Source organism: Mauremys reevesii, linkage group 11, assembly GCF_016161935.1.
Source record: "Mauremys reevesii isolate NIE-2019 linkage group 11, ASM1616193v1, whole genome shotgun sequence".
NCBI classification, from domain to species: Eukaryota; Metazoa; Chordata; order Testudines; family Geoemydidae; genus Mauremys; species Mauremys reevesii.
The window spans coordinates 17,709,249-17,730,697 of record NC_052633.1 but is presented as its reverse complement, the minus strand read 5'-3'; the positions used below and the strand labels follow the sequence as shown (position 1 = coordinate 17,730,697).

The following is a 21,449-nucleotide window of genomic DNA, read 5'->3' as shown; positions in this document are numbered from 1 at the left end:
CGCTTCTGCAACAGAAAGGAAAGCATCCGGGCTTGGGCTGTGGCTGATTTCTCTTGGGAAAAAAATCAGCACAATAGCTGGAATAATTAGATGCCCATGCAATAAAACTGTTACTGCTACCTGGCAACAAGTAGTAGCCATGTTGGAGGGCATGAGAGATTGGAATGAATGAATGAATAGGAGAGCTTTGGCATCCCTCTGAAATGGGCAAGAGAGAACTAGGATTACCATCACATTATTTTGAAAAATATGCCGTACGTTCCCAGGGCACCTGTTCAACTCTGAAGGTGTGCGAGGCTACCTACAAAGAAGCTCTGATTGTCTCTGGTAGCATACCCAAGCTCTCCTGCTATATCTTTCATTCAAGTTCAAATCCCAGCTTTAAAACACCCGTGGCACTTTGCCCTATGGCCTTATGTTTTCATCTCCCTTCCCTGTGGGTGCTGAGAAGTTTAACCATACACAATGGATCAGATTCTTAGCTGGTGTAAATCAATGAAGCTTCACTGGCTCATGACCCCTATTTTATAGCAGAATTAGAGAAAATGCAGTTCTGTAAGTGTGCTTGCCTTTTCAACAAAAGAAGCAAAGAATTTAAAATATATAGAGGTAATCCTGCTCCTATTGAGCTCAGTGACAAAACCCTGCTGTCTTTGATGGGAGCAGGATCTGTTCTATGGAAGGTTATTTTTTAATTAAAAGTTGAAATACTTCTGTCTGTTTAAAAAAAAAAGTAGGCAACAGCCTTAAAGGAAGCTTTAATATGTGACTAGCTTAATCAGTAGCCAACTGAGTTATGTGATCAAGTTTGTATCGAAGCTAGTATCAGATTATGGGCTTTATTTGGAAACATCTAGAGAGAGGCAAATGTTATCTACTGAGTTATTGGTGTGTTACTATGGCAGGCTAGTGACAGGTCCCCGTCTCATACTGCACTGTGCTACATCATCTCCTGAAGGGAAGCAAAATGGTAAAGGCAGAACATAAAGCTTTGCAAGAAAGATACAGTTCTTGGCACTCAGTAGTTATGCGATGCCCCAGGGCTAAAGCCGAGTAGTGCTGAATGGTATTATTAAGCAATGGTAAATCCTCCCTCTTAGAAGGAAAAGGGCTTGAGTCTTAGGCTCTGTGGGGTACTATTTGGGAAATAGGAGCATGGCTATAATATGAGGAGCTAGAAAAATATTTTTGTTTGTTTGTTTGTCTTCAGTAACCCACCTCTCTCTCTTTCACATTTGAAGTATTTACTTGGTTAAACCAGTGCACAAATATAAACGTGAAGCTGGTTTATTTGCTCACAGGTTTGTTTGGTTTTGCACTTCAGTTTCATTGTGGTCTGTCATAATGTAAGTGATAATTTTGCTCATGGCAGCCCCAGTTGGAGAAATATGTCCTAAGCACCACGAGTTATTCCTTTCTCCTAATGGATTCGATAGTAGGCTCTGACTAGTAACTGGGCTGACAGTCACTAAGACGGGCCCAGGGATTGGTGATGCTGTGATATATACCACAAATCTCAGCCCCCTTGCTAGTAAGAAATGCTGATGCCAAAAAAAGTCAATGTTTCAGTTCCTCAAGGTTCTTCATATCATCCAAGAACAAGCGTTTGTGGCAAAAAGAGCATTAAAAAATAACCGTAAAGACTAAGAAATGAATTCAGATTGTATCAATCATTTGATGGCCAAGGAGAAGAGGGCTGAGCAGAATGGCACTTTACATTCACAAGAGTGTTTAAGTTCAATATAATATGTACCATAAAGATGGGAAATCTATTAATGTATTAATTAAAGAAGTGGCAGCACAATGCCTTGCCATTGTCAGGAGACTCATGTTCAAGATCCACTCTGAAACTTGCACTTCCTAGGTCAGTAAATAAAAGGGGTATCATAGATTCCAAGGCCAGACAGGACCATTATGATCACCTAGTCTGACCTGCTTAATAACACAGGCCCCTAGAACCTTACCCAGTAGTTTCTGCATCAAGCTCATAACTTCTGTTTGAGCTATGCATGGGTGGCCAAACTGTGGCTCACAAGCCACGCGCTGCTCTTTACCGTTAAAGTGCGGCTCACTGAGTCCCCCATGCCGCCCACCCCATTCTCCGCCCACCACACTTGCGGGGGGAATCTCAGGACCTCTGCCTTGCAGTGGGTTGATGTAGGGTAAGGACTTCTGTCCAGTGGGGACGCGGCCTTGGGGCTTGAGCCCCGCAGCACACCAGCCGGGCCTCATGGCTTCAGCAGGAGTGGGGCTGAAGCCCCGACCCCTGCCGGCATCTCTTGTGGGGCTGAAGCCCTAAGCCCCAGAAGATGTGCCCCAACTCTTGGACTTCTGAAGATTGTCGTATGAAGCTTAGAGGGTCAGTAAGTTTGGCCATCCCTGAGCTATGGAATGTCTTATACAAAGATATCTAGTCTTGATTTTAAGACTTCACTGATGGAGAATCCACCACTTCTCTAGGTAAATTGTTCCACAGGTTATTCACCCTCAGGATTAAAGAATTGTGCCTTGTTCCTAGTCTGAATGTATCTAGCTTCAGCTTCCATTCATTGGATCTTGTTGTGCCTTTTTTGGCTAGATTAAAGAGCTGCCAGCTGTCAGAAATCTCTGCTCAGGTAGGTGCTTGTACACTGTGATCACCTCATCTCTTAACCTTCTCTTGGATAAATTAAAGAGGCTGAGCTGCTTACATTTCTCACTAAAGACATGAAGACAGCATTGTCAAAGGGGCTGGAGCCTTCCCTGCAGGACAGTTTGTGAGGCAGCATTGACAGTCATGTAGGCAAAAGCCATTTCCCACCATTCTGGGCAAAAGAAGAGTTTCCATAATAGCTGCCCTCATAAAGGAAGCTCTCAAAGAGACAAATAGGAAGTGTAGGTTCCTCACCAAGCTCTACTGCCTTCCTCATCAAGTTCACAGTAGTTCCCATCATTTCAAGATTGTGAAGTCTGCTTTTGCCTACAAGTCTGCTCTCATCTTACAGCTCCATTGCTTTTCCCTTGTGTGCTACAAATAACTCCCACCTCACCTGTCCCTTCATAACCTTCAACTCTCATCTCATCTGCTCTTCCATGCTGCCTTTGTCTTCTGGAAATGCCTCTCACTGTACAAGGCAACGACCCTCTTGCCATGCGAATAATTCCTTAAAATTCTTCTTTGAAACCTGCATCAGTATTAACCTCTTTCAGTAAAAATGTCACCTACCAATTAAAAATGGCAGCCTTCTTGGATAGAACCACCATCTGGCTCATCCAGTGCATTCTGTGTTTGATTTGTATTATCTGTCCCATTAAAATTGTAAACTGCTCTCCTTTGGTACACAGCTAACCAAAAAAAAAATCACTCTGTCCTATGATATTATTCCTGTGATGTTCTACCTAGCTATCTTCTGACACCTTTCCTAGTGCTTAAAACTTATCTGCCCTTCTCTTTTCCTTTGTTTGTCTCTTCAATTAATATCTGCATTATACGCTGCCTTGGAATTTCCATTTGCTTACTGCAGCATTGTTTTTAGCACATGCAAGAGGATGGCAATGATATTACATTCAACAGATGTGTATTCCAAGTAATGCCAATACTGATCATTGGCGCCACTGCAACTTTAGTAGCAATAACCTGGAACAAAAGAGAGTGTACAGAATAACCCATATGTTGTATGTTTATAAATGTGTCATTCTTGCCAAACTTTTATCAGCAATGAAATAATTTATTAATCCAAGTCCAGACAGATCTTGAGAATTATCAAAGGTCTGTTCCGTCATGGAGGCTGCGTTACTGAGTATATTTTACGCATTTGTACAAAGCTAATCTTCAACTTTTTGATGTTCAGTAAAATATACTTGCCCGTTACAGTCATCATAGAATTTGAAATGTTCCCCTTGAGGTTGAAACAACTCCGATTTAGCTGCATTTATTTTTTCCTGCAAAATTCTGTAGAGAGGCAACTTTCTCATCTTGGGATAAGCAACAATTAATCTGTATCCCTCCCTCCTCCACTCCATCACTGACCACTCAATCCTATATTTATCTTAGTGATATCATACTAATGTATGTTGATATCCATTCTTGTCCTTAAGTCACTGCACTGTAAACTGTTGATTGTCACACTGATTATGTGGTCTCACACATATCTAAACTGGTTAACTTGCCTCAGATCTTGCCTTCTACTTCCACACATGACAAATCTTGAAAAAAATCAATGAAGTTCATGAACAGTGGAGGATTAAACTCCCTCCTTTCCATCAGTTTTCCCAGATGGAAAATGCAGTCCCAAGCGCCTCTCCCTATTGTGTCTCCTGCCTGTCTGAATGATATCTCTGATTCCACCTCACTCCTAGGGGCTACCTACACTACAGAAAAATCCACGTCAGAACACTGGTTACAACATGATTGTCCATCACCTGGTTAAAGTTTGTAGTGTGCACTGGAACCTAATAATGATATAACTGGGCAAAAGTGTGGGATGTATATGCACAATCATGCAGGGAGATCAGTTTGAGAAGGTCAAGTCCACTCTTCTCAGTTGGGGCCAGGATGTGGGGCTGCAGCTCCTCCCTGCCACTTGTGCAGTGTAGCTACTGGAACCATGATTCTCTGGCCCCTTTATTGGTCACCTCTCTATATTAACCTATACTGGTCCCGCACAGAGACCCTTTCTACAGTGTGCAAGACAGTGGGGGATAAGGCATCACCATGTGATCACTCCAGCTGCAGTCCAGCAGAAGGGGTTGAGTGATGCAGGAAAAACTCTGCTGGCCCCTGTACTCCAGTGTAAACTTCCTTAGGGGAGAAATAAATCTTTTCATACTGAAAAGATCTAAAATGATGGTTCTTCAGTATCTGGAGCCTTGAATCCTCCTGAGTACCAGGAGTAACCCCTTGGTACCAGCTATGTGTCAGTTTCCTGACTGTAATGTTTGTATGTACTTCCCCATTTGCTCCCAAAAGGGGGTTCTTTCATAGCTAGGTTGATACTTAGGAAAGTCCAGATCTCCCTCATTTCTTATATTATTCTCCGAGCTCTCAATGTTTTTCTTTTTTATTGTCACTCTCCCATCTGCCTCCTATTGCTTATTGCTGTGGGAATCATTGTTGTGCTGAGTTTCTTGACTGTGCTGAAATGTTTTGCTCAATACGCCACTCTCATTCTGCATACTTCTCTCTTCTGTCCTCATCTTGGCACACTGTCAACCATTGTTTCTCAATCAGGGAGCTTCTATTCATTGTATTCTATGTGGTGGTCTCATGAAGTCATCCTAATGTGATACTTGTCTGATCTCCACTCTGCCTAGCTCCTTCTCTGTTATTTTTGTTTTCTGCCACATCAAATAGCGGTTTTACAATACAAAAGGGGAAAAAAAGATTATGGTGATGATGGAACTTCTTGTAAGAATTAAAATGCTTTCACAATCAAGGAAAGGATACTTAACTGTGCTAATTAAATGTAAGTTTATAAAAATAACACTTAATTTTAGATTTAAAATGCCAATCTGCCTTTGGTAAAAAAGTACCCAATGATTAGTGGTTCATGGTAATTACAAAACGTAGCCACCCATTGTCTTGAAAAACCAGGAAAAGAAAACAAACCAGCATCAGCAGAACAAAGGCTGCAACAAGGACTGTAAGGTACAACGTTGACCCACTGCTAACTTAATTTAGGCCCAGAATTTAAATCTTTTTAAAAAAAAATAATAATAAAGTATAAAAGGGATGAATGGAGAGAAGTGGATTCCAAAACTTAGTAGGAATGGAAATTTTATTTTACATGTTTTAATTTAAATATATCACTTTCAGTGTGGCAAACCCAAGCACAAGAGGATTGTGTGTAACATCAGAAATTGAATATAACTGGGACTAACTTGAAAGAAAAGTGAACAGCCTAACTTAATTGTCCAAGCCACATCAAATATCAATAATAAACGAGGAGCATTTATAATGGAACATTTGATTTTTTTTTTCAGTTTTAATAATCTAAAGTAATGTTAGTAACTTGAGTAGGGATCATTTTTAAATATGATTTTTATCTCAACAGTGGCCCTTTTATTGAAAATACAGCAAAATCTTAAAATCTGATATCTTCCCATGCAATGATCTCATTATAAGTGAAATATGTATAGGGTTTTAGTTGGTTTTAAAGTCCTGACAGGTGCGTTTTGAATCAGTTTTAATGGGAATATTGGTCTACTCAAGTACCTCCAGGAAAAAAGTTGCAATAAAACAGCCAAGATGAAATACACACAGAGAAAAAAGAGATTGTTCCTCCCTGATAGAGCACTAGCTTGGGAACTGAGCTGATGTGCTCATTTAAAGATTAGCTTAAATCCAAAATCACAGTGGAGTCTAACTACCTAACTTACTGTACTTACCACTGCCAGGTAATAAAACTGATTACTACAAAAACTGCCTAAAAGCCAGAGCTATCAAAAAAGTCATTATGCTTCGAGGAGGACAGAGTCTAAATCCTGAATGGAATTTCTGATACCAATGATCGTTCCATACATGTCAACCATTCAAAGCAGAAACGTGGAGATTCTCTCATTTCTGCATATTGGTACATGCAGCATTTTATGGTGAAATCGTGACCCAGTATCACACTGATGGCTTCAGTCTTATTTTGAAACACAGAGTCAAAATCCAATCCCCCAAAAGTGCGTAGAGATCATAAACAAGTGTATTTATTGTCTTAAATAATGAGTGTCTTCAAATCATGCATAGAAAAGCCAGCAGCGAAGTGGGAAAGTTGGTGTTTATTTTAAATATATCTCACAAAATGGGCTTGCATCTAAGTAGACATGACTTCTCCAAAACTCTTGTTTAAAAGGAGGGGTTAAAGATTGTAAGCAGGATCATAGTTACAAAAATCTTATCGTAGAATTTGAAAGTGAAGACGGTTTGTTTTTAGGAGTAATTTCAGCTTCCTTAAAAATAGAGTGGAACATTAGTTGAAATTAACAAGATGCTTCCTATCTAAGCCAAATTAGGTCTTTACTACTGAAAGGCATTCTTTTAGAAGTCAAGAAGGTCAAGGGTCAAGACATCAAGTCACAAAGTGCAGCTGTCAGGCCACCTCTGCAATTTCCATGGGAGTAACTAAAGAAAATTTAGCAAAGAAAATATCTACAGCAGTAGGGACATTTCTTACAAAAAAACAAAAACTGAAAAACAGATCTCCCAGAAGAATACTTTGGAGGTGGACAGGGGGGCTGACAGAGGTGGGTTTTGTCAGTCTTTCCTAATAAAGCCTCTCAACTCCTCATAGCGAAGAGTCAGTTGATGCAATATGGAATGGTTTAAAAGTCAATTAATTTTTTGAAACTAAACAGCTGGCCTAGGTTGTAAGTAGATATTAGTTGGGATAAATAAATATTCTTTAAAGTGTCACATGTACAAAAAGCATGAATCTTGTAGAGAACTGAATGTATGTCAAGGCATAAGGGCCTCCCACTAAATATAAAGGTACTAAATTCTGCTTTAAAAAAACCTAGAGAGCTAGAAAAAGGCTGTCTCCAAGGAGAAGCATTTGAGTTAATGTTATATTACACATAGTGAAATTATGGAGACATGGCCTCATTAACAGAAAAAGAAGCACTGTTAGCCAGCCCTCCAATGAGTACAAGAACAAAACAAATTTTCAGCAACAAAACATTAATGAAAGAAATAAGTGTCAGTAAAAACGTTTTAGGTTGAGATGAAGGATCTGTGGAAAAAAGATAAGTGAATGCAAATTAAAAAGAGTAAGCTCAAATTAAAAAACAAAGAGTATGTCCCACAGAATACATCAACAGAGTGACATGCCGAGTGAAACCTGGGGAATGAGATGTGCTACGAAATGCAAATGTATCCTCTGCATTATCAACACTGATGTTGAAATCGCCCAGGAGACCAAGAGATAGGGAAACTCAACTGGCTGGTTTATAAATAGAAGATCTGTATACATAGGGTGAAAACATAGCTGCTTAAGATGTATTATAAATGAAATCTGAAAAAGTGTAGACCTTGGATTTTTAAAGTGAGGAAATGGCACTTTGTTTTGCCTGGAGGTTCACTTAAAATAAGTTGAGGAAAAGACAACTCTTCCAGCCCAAGCTCTTGAGATTCATTTTCTCTAGATAAATAGACCTGGAGGTAAGGTTAAGAGTCAGGCCTTCACCAGTGAAAAGTGGCAGTAATACCCGATAGATACCGCTAGCAAAGGAGGAAGGAAAGAGTCCATCAATACATACCTCTGACACACAGAACATAGTAGGTCCAATTTTGTAGTTTGCTCCATCCAATGTCCTTCACCAAGCTTCTAACAGCATAATCCATGAATGTCTTACCCCTTCTATCAAGTTTCAGCTAAACTCCAATAAACAAATAGCTGTTCAACCATCGTACTGTTGGTGTCCACTAATAAGGCAGGCTGCTGTTGGTTTTTATAACCTCTGCCCATCACCGAGCCTTTATCCAGTCTTTACAGGAGAGATGTGGTCATTTAATTATATTAAAGAAGGTGTTATGCTGTCATAGTATCAAGTTGCTGGCTCTCATAACAAACATATAAAGCGCCCTTAGCAACTATGCTATTATGGAACAGGAAAGAAGAAATCTGATAAGAAAATAGAAAGGTAAGTTTTTTTGTGGGCCATCTTAACTGAACATCTTACAAAAATTACAGGGCATATAAATCTCAGTGACTGAAATATAGTTCTGGTTCATTAGCAAATATGCAGCACACATACTACAAGCACAAATGATACCACACACTAAGAAAGCAAAATAAAATGGAATGCCCGGAGGGATAAACTGAGCCATATAAAAGCAGTAGGGACAGACTTCTTAACAAAAATGAAGACAGTGGTCACTAGTGTTCTCAGTGAAGCCATGGCCACCTTGTGGGGAGAGGGTTTCACACTATTAGTGATTAAAAGGTGCCTAATTTGGAATTGAGAGAGATCACTGAAGAAGTTAGTAGTAAAAGCAGTTGGTAGTGCAGCTGTTACCACACAGCTCATGCAGGTGACAGCCAGACTGCTTCCATTGCATGAGTGAGGGATGTATTTCTCTGAACAGTTTAGATATCGGCCTACTAAAAACATGTCAAGACAGTTTTCTAAATTTCATTTTTCATCCATCTTTCTCTTCTTCCATTTATCCATCCAAGGTTCTTTTATTGCACCCATCAGCATAGTATCCAAGTGTGGTATTTTCTAATTCTGTCACACATTGAGTAATAGCAAGAAGTGACATTCAAGTCAATATGGACATGAACCAATGGCAATTGAAATCACTGGAAATATTCCCATTGACTTCAGCAGGTGTTGGGTCAGACCTAAATGCAATCATGGAACTCATGAATAAATTCCTTAATTTCTTTAACCACACAGTAAATTCCAGAATAATGTGGTAAACTGGTGCTGTGTAATACACAGGATTTACACATTTGATTTTCTTATCTGTACTCTGCCCACCAACCCAGGACTACTCCTAGCGTTCCAAACTTTCAAATAGCAACTATTTTGGTTTTTTAAACAAAAGAACCTTCCACAGTATTCTATCTATCGTCTCCCCAAATATGAATCAAGTAAAACCTGGACTGGAAAATTATTGTGGTCCAAGCTCCTATCTAGTTATGTTCAGACCAGTAACAGTATTGGAGGTTAAGATTAACATTAAGAGCTCATCTCTCTTGACAACTTGGAGCTAGTAACACCTGTTGTGTCCCATTGTGCCATTAGAAAAATTTAAATCCCTGCTTACCGGTAACGTGCAACGTTCATATCTAGCCCTGGAAAAATGTTGATTGTTTATATAGAAATATATTAAAAACTCAAGAAACAATCAACATTTTTCCAGGGCTAGATATGAATGTTGCACGTTACCGGTAAGCAGGGATTTAAATTTTTTCTAATGGCACAATGGGACACAACAGGTGTTACTAGCTCCATGTTGTCAAGAGAGATGAGCTCTTAATGTTAACCTTAACCTCCAGTACTGTTACTGGTCTGAACATTACCAATCCTTTTTATATAGATATATATTTGGATTAATTCTTCTATCATCTGATGCCTGTACAAAATGTTCCACTGTAGGTTTTCTTCAAAATGTGGCATAAACAAAATTCAAGATGGTGTAAAATGGCACAAAGGTTTTATTGACCCTAATCTGGGAGGATTTGCATAACGCACTTCTGGCTTCACCACAAGTAATGTTAATAAGTAATGTGGCCATGCCAATAAAAATTTCATACATGTGTGCATGTGAGTATATATAATACATATACCATTAGACTAGAGTTTTAAATAACTTTGGAAACAGTAACGATATTAAAAGCTTAACTGTGTCTTTAAGCCATGTTAGTATCTTGTTGCACTTAAAATCTTTGTGCCACAGAGCAAAGTTTAAAATACAATTGTATCTGATTAAGTAGGTGTTAACAAAATTCATACTTGCTACTGACTTTAATCTATATTAATGTGGGCCTCACTTTGCTAGCATAGTGCTCCTTTTTGGTGTGTTAAAAGCTGAGCAGGAAGTATCCCATTTTGGAAAATATTACTTTTAAAAGGGTTAATCCACTCTGATGAGCCATTTAATGGAAAAAGGGAGAGAGAGAGCTCTGCTTCGAGAAGACTGAAATAGGCATTAATTTAAATGTTACAGCAATTGATAGAAAGGTGAGAAGTAACGTGAGCTAGAAGCTGTTCCTCTGGTCAGCATCCTCTGTGCACGAAGTAATTGATATCCCATATTCTTGCAACAGCTGAAAAAACAAAGCAGAACATGGAAACATGTCCACTACATAACAGCCATAGGAAGTGAGAGAAGGCAGGTGTTATGCTTTATAGAAAGTGAATTACCTACCATTTTTGTTCCACTTCAGATGTAATTCGACAAACAGAATGTGAAATGTGTCTTAGATTCTGTCAGACCAAGCTTTGGAAATTGGAAGCCATGCATGGTGGAAGAGAGACGAACTAGCAGTAGCAAGCCTGTGTAAAAAGCCCCCATGTTAACAGTGGGCCTTGAGTCAGTGGGAGGTCCTCACATATTTAATAGTAGAAGCTTTTTTCCTTTAAAGAAGAAAAATAGCCATTGTTGATGAGGTCAGAAAAGGTATTTTGCCATGCAATCTACTGTAGGACGCAGCAAAATCTGGCAAGCAAAAACAATCTCAGCAGGATTTCACAGCTGAAAATCCATGAGAATGACTTTTTACATGGATCAAGGTATCAGCACACTGTGTTCATATGACAGTATTTCACCCTTTTGTTGAGACGGATTTGGCATTTTCATTATGAATTTTGGCTCCATTTATTGAGAAACAGAGAAGCGATATATACAAAAAGAATGGCATGTGCACTTTTACAGGACTGTATGAGTCTCAGTTAAAAAAAAAAACCACAACCAATCAGGAGCAAATGTACTGTTATGCTGTACAACCAACAGCAAGTAATAATTCATACTGCAGATACAGCGCAAAACCAAAATAAAAATTAACACCAGAAAGTTCTAATGTAAGAAAAATTGACATTTACACAGTGCCTTTCATCGAGTGATCCCAAAACAGTCAACACACTTTACAACTACATGTAAAGAGAATAAAATGTTCAGCATCGCTTCTTTGGAGTATTGTTGTAGCTGTGTTGGTCCAGGATATTAGAGAGACGAGACCTGAAAAAGAGCTCTGTGTAAGCTCGAAAGCTTGTCTCTTTCATCAACAGAAGTTGATCCAATAAAAGATATTACTTAACACATCTTGCCTCTCCATCATCACTTATGTTACGAAGGCATTTCTGAAAATTGTATCCAGGGCTCACTTTACCTGCGGCTATAATGCAGCCACCTATGGAGTGAAATGTGAAAGTTGTTTAACAGTACATACTAATGCTACCCAATAGTTTGTGGCAGAAATTGAAGAACAGTGGAGCTTATCCAACTGAAACTACAGGGAATTTGTAATAGGTAGAATGTAATTACCCAACTGGAATTGAGCTACGGCTAACGACTAGGATTTTTAGGCCCAGCAAAGTAATTAAGCATGTGCTTAACTTTGATACTTGGTAGGAATTGGGTGCCTACTTCTCTTAGGCTCCTTTGAAAATCCCAGCCTAAATGCACTCTAAGGCCCTTTGTTTTCAGTTTTTACTGAAAAATTCCTGGGTTCTACAATGCTATTTGCTTTTTACTGTTTTTCACCCAAAATTTGGAACACTCACATACATGAAAATATTAATTTTGTTAAGAAAATCCAAGACATTGCATTAGGTAGATGTGTTCAAGTTAATAATAAGTTAGTCTAAGTGCAAATGGGAGGCTGTCTGTTAAAGTAAGGCAACATAGAGGAAGACATGTAGACATGCATATGTGTACGTACAGTTCATGAACTAAACCACAGTATTTAAGTTCTTTTACTTTCAATACTCTTATTTTTTTCTTTGTTGCTTTGTTTCTATCCCCCATCCTCCAATATTAGCACAGTGAAATATGACCTTAATTTTTTGCACTTTTTTTACCATGTTTTAATTTTTGTAAGAAACACTGATAAATTCCCAGAAAATGTTAAAATAAAAAGTGAAAAAAGTAGGGCTTGTGTGCAGACTATAAAGCACACAGGAGGTGCAACGTGGTTGAATCGATGTTACTTGCAGAAACTTAGCTTTTTCATCTCCTAGTTTTTTTGCAATTTGAACTGTGCCTCCTTAACATTGCATTAATGCAGTATTTTCCACTTAACTTTGTAAACAATAATGAAACAAATTATTTGCTGAAGTCTACAAATGTTTTTCACAGCCACTTGTTAGCACTCTTAACGCAGAATTTCTTTGATATTATTGGAGCGAGTATCAACCCTAATGTCATTTTAACGTAATTCTTTTGTGTGACGAGCTGGCTGTTCTCCCTTCTCTTTTGTTATCGAACATCTAAGGAAAGCTCTGTTAGTGAGAGATTACGCCAGTAGTTCCTTGGTCTTACAGAGATTTCATCAGAAATGTTTCTTCTCTTTTAATGGACAATGGAAAATGTTCGACTGTCCGTTATTACACTTCTTTGTACACAGTCTACAAATATAAATGGAAATTATAATTACATCTAGTGTTGGGTCACAATGGAAATCACTTTAATCCCAGTGTGGAGGTAGGAGGGGGAGAATCAATAAAAAACCCTTAACCCTGATCTTTTCTTCTTAGACATTTCATTTTGAGTTGCATCAGCTTGCACCAGAAGTGTTAAAAGTTTAAAGGATGACTTCTTCGGTACACAGAGAGCCATTTTGCATCCTTAGAAAAGTAACGCTGTCTTGTCCTAGTCCCATGTAGAAAACAGCAAGAAGATTCTTTTTAAGTTTTTATCAAGTGTTTTGTATTATGTGGAATGCTCCACATGTTCATCCTTCGCTTAATTAAAAAAAAAAAAGAGGGACCATCAAACATTTAAACTTTTCTACTGGAAATAGCACTTACTATGTTTGTACTATAGAATCATAGAAGAATAGGGTTGGAAGAGACATCAAGAGGTCATCTAGTCCAATCCTATGCTCAAAGCAGGATCAACACCAACTAAATCTTCCCAGCCAGGGCTTTGTCAAGCCGGGCCTTAGAAACCTCTAAGGATGGAGATTCCACCATCTCCATTCCAGTGCTTCACCACCCTCCTAGTGAAATAGTGTTTCCTAATATCCAACCTAGACCTCCCACACTGCAACTTGAGACCATTGCTTCTTGTTCTGTCATCTGCCACCACTGAGAACAGCCTAGCTCCATCCTCTTTGGAACCCCCCCTTCAGGTAGTTGAAGGCTGCTGTAGATGTGTGTGAGCCAAAACCGCAGATCGGAACAGTCCTGAACTTTGGAAAAGTACAGACCTGGGTGTTAAACATCACAGCTGGCACTTATTTCTATGATGGGCTTTGCCAATTCCCAAAACTCAGACCTTTGAACTTTGGGGATGGATGCTCAGTTCAGGATCTGAATTTTATCTTGGCTCATCTGAAGATCTTGCATTGAAAATCTTTAAAACTGGGTTTTGATAACTTCCAGTAGCACAGGCTCTGCACCAAGTGTTCTGTTATTCTGCAGCTTTGGATCCACCTCTTACTGCAGAATTGTGTTCTAGAACCTATGGGTTCATTTTTTACAATTGTTTGCATTTTTTAAAATATGTTCTTTATGCTTTGAGGCATAAGCCAACAACTAACTGATGAGGTTGGGAAGAAGCTTCCTTATTTGTTGGGTTATGCCATAATTGTCCACAATGGAATTTTGTGAAACTTTCTCAGAAAGGTCTGATTCTGGCCACTGTCAGAGACAACATATTGAAATAGATAGCCCACTGGTCTGATACCTGTGTTCCTAATTAGATACAACATCCACAAAATGTAATTAAGATCCATTCAGTGCAATATCCTGTTCCTTTCTGATTGCATGCAGAATTCAGAGTTCTCTCTGGACAATGAAAATTTAGTTGAAAGTTTGAAAATCATTTTACTCCAGTCTTTCTTTTCTTAGAAGAAAATAATGTAACAGAACTTTTCAATATGTACAGTGGGCTTGCTTAGCAATCCAAATCTAGTACTTTGGGGGGTTCAATTTCTCCATTAGGTTGTTGATTTTGAGCCTTAACTACAGTACTTGCTGGGGACTCCCTGGATACAGATATTTCATGAATTTATTTGGTTCTTCTATTCTTAATGTCATTTCCCTTTATAAAGGCCTAATCCAAAATTTATTGAAGTCTTTGGACCAAACAGCAATTAATGTATTGCCACCATGTTTCTCATTTCATTGCATTATTGCCCTTCCTGCCTCTGTTGTATTCAGCCATGGTGAAGCATTCTTTCTGCTCTACCTCCCCCTGGGAAGCATCCTGATGCTTTTTACAAACATCCTGCACAAAGATACATTGCACTATATGGTCTAAAAATACATTGCACTGTGTTGTATCGAAGTGACCTTTGTCATTCATTAGTGAATCAGCAGCCTGGGGAACTGTGGCTTTCAATGAGCTATTTTAATAGGTCTTTATTGTCAGTGATGATTTCCTTGATTTAAATATGCTGAAGCAAGAGTAATTCTTTGATTGATTCATTATGTAAAATATTTGTTTCAGTGTTAGAATTTAATTCTTTACATCATAGTTGGCCAAATTGAGAGATTCCTTCTTTAAACCACTCTGAAATATCTTCCAGATTCTCAACAGGTTCCACTAAGGAGGTCCTGTTTCTTCTATTTCCCTCACTTCTGGGCATATCCTACCACTCCTCTTGGCATGGAGGTTCCCTTATGCCGTGGTTCAGGGGGTGCACATCTTGTACATGAAATATAGATCTGTGAGGCTATCCAAGGTGGGCAAGGACTGGAGGATATGGCTGGGCCCAGTGCATTCACTCCTACACACATTCACTGGCTATTGTACCATGTGAGCATGGCCCTCTGCGGTCTGTGTGTGAAGATTCCCCTACACACACACACACACACACACACACACACACACACACCCTGTGGAAATCCCCCCTCCCCCCCGCACGCAGCCTAATACCTAGGAATATGCACTAAATTGTTTATGTGCATTTTACTCTTTTAAAGAAGGAAATCAAATGCAACAAAATGGAAAAAAAATACTTCCATGATGTTAATGTGGAGATTTTTAAGCACATAAAAGTCAGCAATTATGGTTTCCACATCTGTGAACAGGCCACATTGCTCATATATATCTAAAAGCATTAAAGTTAATGCTGTGTATAGTAATAAAAATACTACATATGCACAAAGGGGTGAATTACAGTTGCTTGTGGGAACTGTTTCTTGAATTTCCTGAATTTTGTGCAGTTAAAGTCACAACTTAACATCACATTGATGTTTCTCTCTCTCTCTCACACACACACACACACACACACACACACACACACACACACACACACACACACACACACACACACACACACTCTGTATGTGTTGAGGTGGCATTTGAAGAATTAAATGGATTCACAGCTGTTTCTCATTTTTCAGTACAATATGCTTCCTGCTACTAGAATTAGGTTAATTAAACCTTCTTAATCTAATCAAATAAGCAGACCATCCCAGGCTGCCATTTTGGAGAATAACAAGGACTTTGGAAACAAGTAAAACAATTGAATGGTAAGTTCACACTGCTTAACTACCTGATAGCAGTTAATACATGCAGTATTTATAAAATGCATGCAAGAGACAGAGAATTCAGACAGAGATGGGGCACAAACACTCATTCCACAGAGCCATGGGTTAACCTCTCAGTAGCCATCTATCACTACAACAGCATTACAGCCTTCTAGTTCTGAATCCTGTCAGTATTACACATTTACTTTTAGCTAACTTTTTACAATGCCTGTGGCCATATCTTGGCCCTTCCTCAACTGCAGTTGTGCTGTGGAAAGGAATGGGACTGGACTGGGGAGACTGCTCAGGGACTCTGCATCCTCAGTGATCTTCAGAGCTCTGCTCTGTGGAGGCTTCCTGTTTCCCTAGAGGCGTGGGGAAGGGTTGAGATGTGGAAGAGCTTGGATCCATGACTAGGCAGATCTATTGACCATTTCCCTTACACAGAAGGTGGTGTTCACACTGTCATTTTTCTTTAAATCGTCTTGCATACTGCACTGTCTCTAGTGTAAAAAGAGGGCTACACCTGGTCTGATCTGAATTAGGCAAAATGGTGGTAAAAACCCCATGCCCTGCTCCTCAGTTTTGAGCCAGAAAGGGAACAAATGGCAGAGAGCCCCTGAAATCCACTGCAGATTTTGCTATTGCCTTTACATGGAAAATGCTCAGATACTACGGTGATGGGCAGCAATTTAAAAAAAGATCATTCTGTAGGCAGTGTAAAACCTTTAGCTAGAGTGTGTCCAGTCTACAGTTGTTCCCCAGATGCAGCTGTGCTTACGCTAGTGTAACAGCGGAAGATTTTAAGAATAAACCAGCATAAACACAGCTCACATGTACCCCAGCTCCAAGGGTATTGCAGCCGTAATGTTGTAGTAGCCTCTAGGCAACACTACAGCTACTCCATGCACTGGGCGGAGGATTCCTGTCCTCTCCGCCTGGGAGATTCCCAGTTCACAGGTGTGCACGGGTTCCAGGATTTGGCCCCTGTTATTTAGGGCCAAACTCGAGGAGCCCCACAATATTTGTGACCTTGCTTGTGGCTGTAAAGTGAGTAGTTGTCAGGTATAATTACCTGATTTGCCTTCACAAATATGGAGATTTACACACTTTGTAAGTGCCTTAACTGCAGCTGTAAAATTATATGTTCAGTCACTTATCCTATTATAAACCTTTAGATTTATATTATATAAATTATTGCAGCTGATGTTTCCTGACTAGCTGAAGAGGGGGTGGTTAGCGGAGTATTAATGGAGCGCAGTATGTTGAGAAATCTATAGTCTACACCAGCAGGTCTAAAACTGGGAGTCAGGACCCCAAAGTTGCTACCCTGTTATAATGGGGTCATCAGGGCTGGCGTTAGATTTGCTGGGTTCTGGGACTGAAGCCAGCGCCTGAGCCCCACTGCCCAGGGCTGAAGCCCTAGGGCAGGAGTCGGAAACCTTTGAGAAGTGCTGTGCCAAGTCTTCATTAATTTAAGGTTTCGCGTGCCAGACCTGCAGCGCAGGCGGCAGACAGACCCCAGACCAGCAGCGAGCTGAGCCACTCAGCCTGCTGCCAGTCTGGGGTCTGTCCGCCCCTGCCAGCCAGGGTCCCGGCTGCCGGTCCCGCTCAGCCTGCTGCCGGTCTGGGGTCTGTCCGCCCCTGCCAGCCAGGGTCCTGGCCGCCAGTCCCGCTCAGCCCGCTGCCAGTCTGGGGTCTGTCAGCCCCTGCCAGCCAGGGTCCTGGCCGCCGGTCCCACTCAGCCCGCTGCCGGCCTGGATTCTGTCAGCCCCTGCCAGCCAGGGTCCCGGCTGCCGGTCCCGCTCAGCCCGCTGCCGGTTTGGGGTTCCATTTGCCCTTGCCAGCCAGGGTCCTGGCCGCCGGTCCCGCTCAGCCTGCTGCTGGTCTGGGGTTCCATTCATCCTTGCCAGCCAGGGTCCCGGCCGCCGGTCCCGCTCAGCCTGCTGCCAGTCTGGGGTTCCATTCGCCCTTGCCAGCCAGGGTCCCGGCCGCCGGTCCCGCTCAGCCTGCTGCCGGTCTGGGGTTCCATTCATCCTTGCCAGCCAGGGTCCCGGCCGCCGGTCCCGCTCAGCCTGCTGCCGGTCTGGGGTCTGTCCGCCCCTGCCAGCCAGGGTCCTGGCTGCCGGTCCCACTCAGCCCGCTGCCGGTTTGGGGTTCCATCCATCTAGACCAGCAGCAGGCTGAGAGGGGCCGGCGGCTGGGACCCTGGTTGGCAAGGGGCCGGCGGCTGGAACCCCAGACCAGCAGCGGGCTGAGCAGCTCATCTCGCTGCTAGTCTGGGGTTCCATAATCCAGGTCAGCAGCAGGCTGAGCGGGGCCAGCGGCCGGGACCCCGGCTGGCAGCAGTGTGCCACTAAAAATCAGCCCGCATGCCGCAGGTTGCCGACCCCTGCCTGAGGGCTTCAGCCCTGGGTGGCGGGGCTCAGGTTACAGGCTCCCTGCCTGGAGCTGAAGCCCTTGGGCTTTGGATTTGGCCACCCCACTCAGGGCGGTGGGGCTTCGGTGGGCTGAAGCTTTCGTGACCTCCCTTCTGGGGATGTGTAGAAATGTTTGTTGTCAGAAGGGGGTCACAGTGCTAGGAAGATTGAAACCCCTGGTCTACCAGCGTATGTAAATGTGTGTAGAAGTAAATGTCTACACTCAAACAAAATACACATAGGGAATAAAGGATGAATTTACACTTTCTTTGAGTTGTTTAGGAACAAATCAATAAATCAGAGGCTTGGAGACAATGCAGGTTGAAATAGCATCTAAAGAAAGACAACAAAACCTTTTATGCAAAAGCAACTGTCAGTTTCCTTAGGACTTTTAGCTTTGGTTTTACTGCAAGGAAGAAAAAACAAAACAGGACGTCTCAGTGAGTTTAACTGAATCCAGAAACAAAAAGAAATGAAGAGGAAAATAACCAGCTACCATTAATTCCAACTGTATATCTCCTTTATGTATTGAAGCATGATTTTACCACCCAGTTTGTACCATGGGAGGTAGAGCTGACAGCCGTGCTCCATCATGGCAATGGAGGGAAAACTGCTAGGAATGCTTTAAGTTAGATGAAGAATGATTTTTAAAAAAAATAAAAGCTTGGTAATAACATTAATAACCCATTCTTCCAGGTTTTGACTAGCCTGCTGAAGAGCAGACAGTATGTTCAGATCCCAATGGCTGAATAGTGAAAATCTCAGCTTGGGTTGTTATTACTTCGAAAGACTCTTTTAATGACTTCTATTATTTGTTGAAAATCATTTTAACAACACAGCTGAATAATCACTGTGCTTTAAATTCATTTCATGTGACAAATGGAATGGAATTTGGTTTTAGTGTCGTTCAAAGCGCTGTGCAGAATGAATTGGATACTTGTAGTTCAGCGAGTGTACAGGCAAAAGGAGGAACTATTAATGTTCAGCAATAGCTCTCATGCAGCCCTGGACATTACACACAACCTGGGTGCTTTTTTTAAGAGAAGAAATTTTGGCTGGGGCACTGGGATTTCCTTTTTTAAAACACCGCGGGAACTTTAATTTCCACCTTGGCAGCACCCAGCAAAGCAGCAGTACTGGGTAGGACACTGGACTAACTTGCATTCTAGTCTTGGTTCTTCCACTGACTTGCTAGGTGACCTTGGTCAAGTCACCTTACCCTCCTCTCTTCTTCTCTTTCCCCGTTACCCTTTGATTTGTCTAGTTAGACAGTAATCTTTTGGGGGCAGTGACTGTCTCTTACAGTGCCTAGTACAATGGAGTCCCAATATTAACTGGAAGCCTCTAGGGGCTCATGTAATACAAATAACATCATCCAGAGAGACTTCAGTATAACATAGCTCACAGTAGTGGCAGTGTTGCACCTGTTCAGTATTTGTCATCCTTGGGTATGAGTCTAAATCTAGATGTAGTATTCAGCGGGGTCCTGAGCTTTCTTTTCTTTTGCCGGCTTCAGATGTGTGAGCTTGATATTGAGTGACTTTTAGTGTATTGAGCTGGTAATACTGAAAATAACCCTCTTACATAGGCTTCATTTGTTTAAGGTTTGAAAATACAAGATTCCTCGTATAAAAATGGATTTAATAGATTTTTCTACGCTCAGAATGTAACTTGATCCCCCCCCCACCACCACCACCATCATCCTCTGGCCCTCCCCAGGCACAAAATCTCCCCTTGGTTCACACCTGCCCACAGGTCATAAGACCTCAGTGTTACAATAGTCAAGACAGATTGGATAGTTTTCCGATTAGTGCATAACTCCCTTGATTGGTCAGAGAAGTTATTGCAGCGTGATGCAAGACAGTCTTGCAAAAGGCTGAGAACTTTCGTCTCTATAGTGAGCTTTCAGCGCTTGCTGATCTAGGAAACAAAAGGCCAAGGGGACCTGAAAATCTAATCCAGGCCTTTCACATGATAGTACGTGGAGGTTCCCAGTGCAAGAGACACGACTGCCTAGTATTGAGACTGGGTTGCTTATGCCAAGAGGTTAATGACTCACAAGGCATTATGCAGTGTCGAATAATGAGTAACATTCAAAATGACATATGTGGTAAGGATTCACCACTTAAGTTACGGATCTATTTAAGACCCCTGTAAGCTTGAAAAGATCACAGAATAGAAATGTCTTGCTCAACAGGCAATTCTTTATTCCATATACCCCACCAGAGGAGATGTACCACGCTTGAGAGCATAGGAACAAAATGAGAGGGAGCGACCTAGGGAAAATTACCACAGCAGTTGTCTTGTATCCGTATCAGGTACTTATAAAATACCAACCACTGTGCTTGGAGTTTTTTAGGTTTTTAACCTAATTACTTAATTATCATGGCTCCTGATATTTGTGGGTGGGAGGTGGCTTTTGCACAGAGGGTGGGATTTTCAAAAGTTGGCCTAATTCCTTCCACTGAAATCAATGGGAGTTTCACACTTACTTTCAATAGGAGCAGAGTTTAGCCAGTGCTGAGTGTTTTGTGAAAATCTCTCCCTAAATTCTGATGCTGGCCAGACTAGAGCACAGTTTATTCCTATTTTCTATAAGAGGCTCAGTGCAGTTGCCGTTACGGTGGTGCTCATATGTACAAAAGGAATCATTAAGCTCCCTAGGGAAAGCCTCACATCATGTGTTGTTGTCATCTCATAATAGAAGTTTTTAAAATGTTCTTTCAGGTTATTAAATTGCATTTTTGTTTATTCTTTCTGTACCTCTTTTGGCCTACGTGGAGAGTTGTCATCAGTAGCTAAATTCCCTGTTTGGGTCCCAATTTTGAGAGGCACTGAGCACCTGATAAATATCTTCAACTCCTAATAAGTTCAGGTGCCCAGCGCCTCTCAAAATGAGCCCCTATGCTGCTGCTT

At 41.1% G+C, this 21,449-nt stretch overlaps 1 protein-coding gene across 6 annotated transcripts in view; it reads left to right on the top strand.

Annotated features, from left to right (window-relative positions):
* The window catches only part of PARD3B (par-3 family cell polarity regulator beta), a 645,413-nt gene that overhangs the window by 613,082 nt on the left and 10,882 nt on the right, over positions 1-21,449 (top strand). Inside the window, exon 25 of one of the 6 annotated variants that reach the window (XM_039494276.1) lies at positions 10,863-10,883. The exons of the other annotated variants lie outside the window; for them this stretch is intronic. Within the exon in view, the coding sequence (XP_039350210.1) occupies positions 10,863-10,868 (6 nt within the window). The 3' untranslated portion in view covers positions 10,869-10,883. Of the gene's footprint in view, positions 1-10,862; positions 10,884-21,449 lie in introns of those variants that run through there. 6 annotated transcript variants of the gene reach the window in all.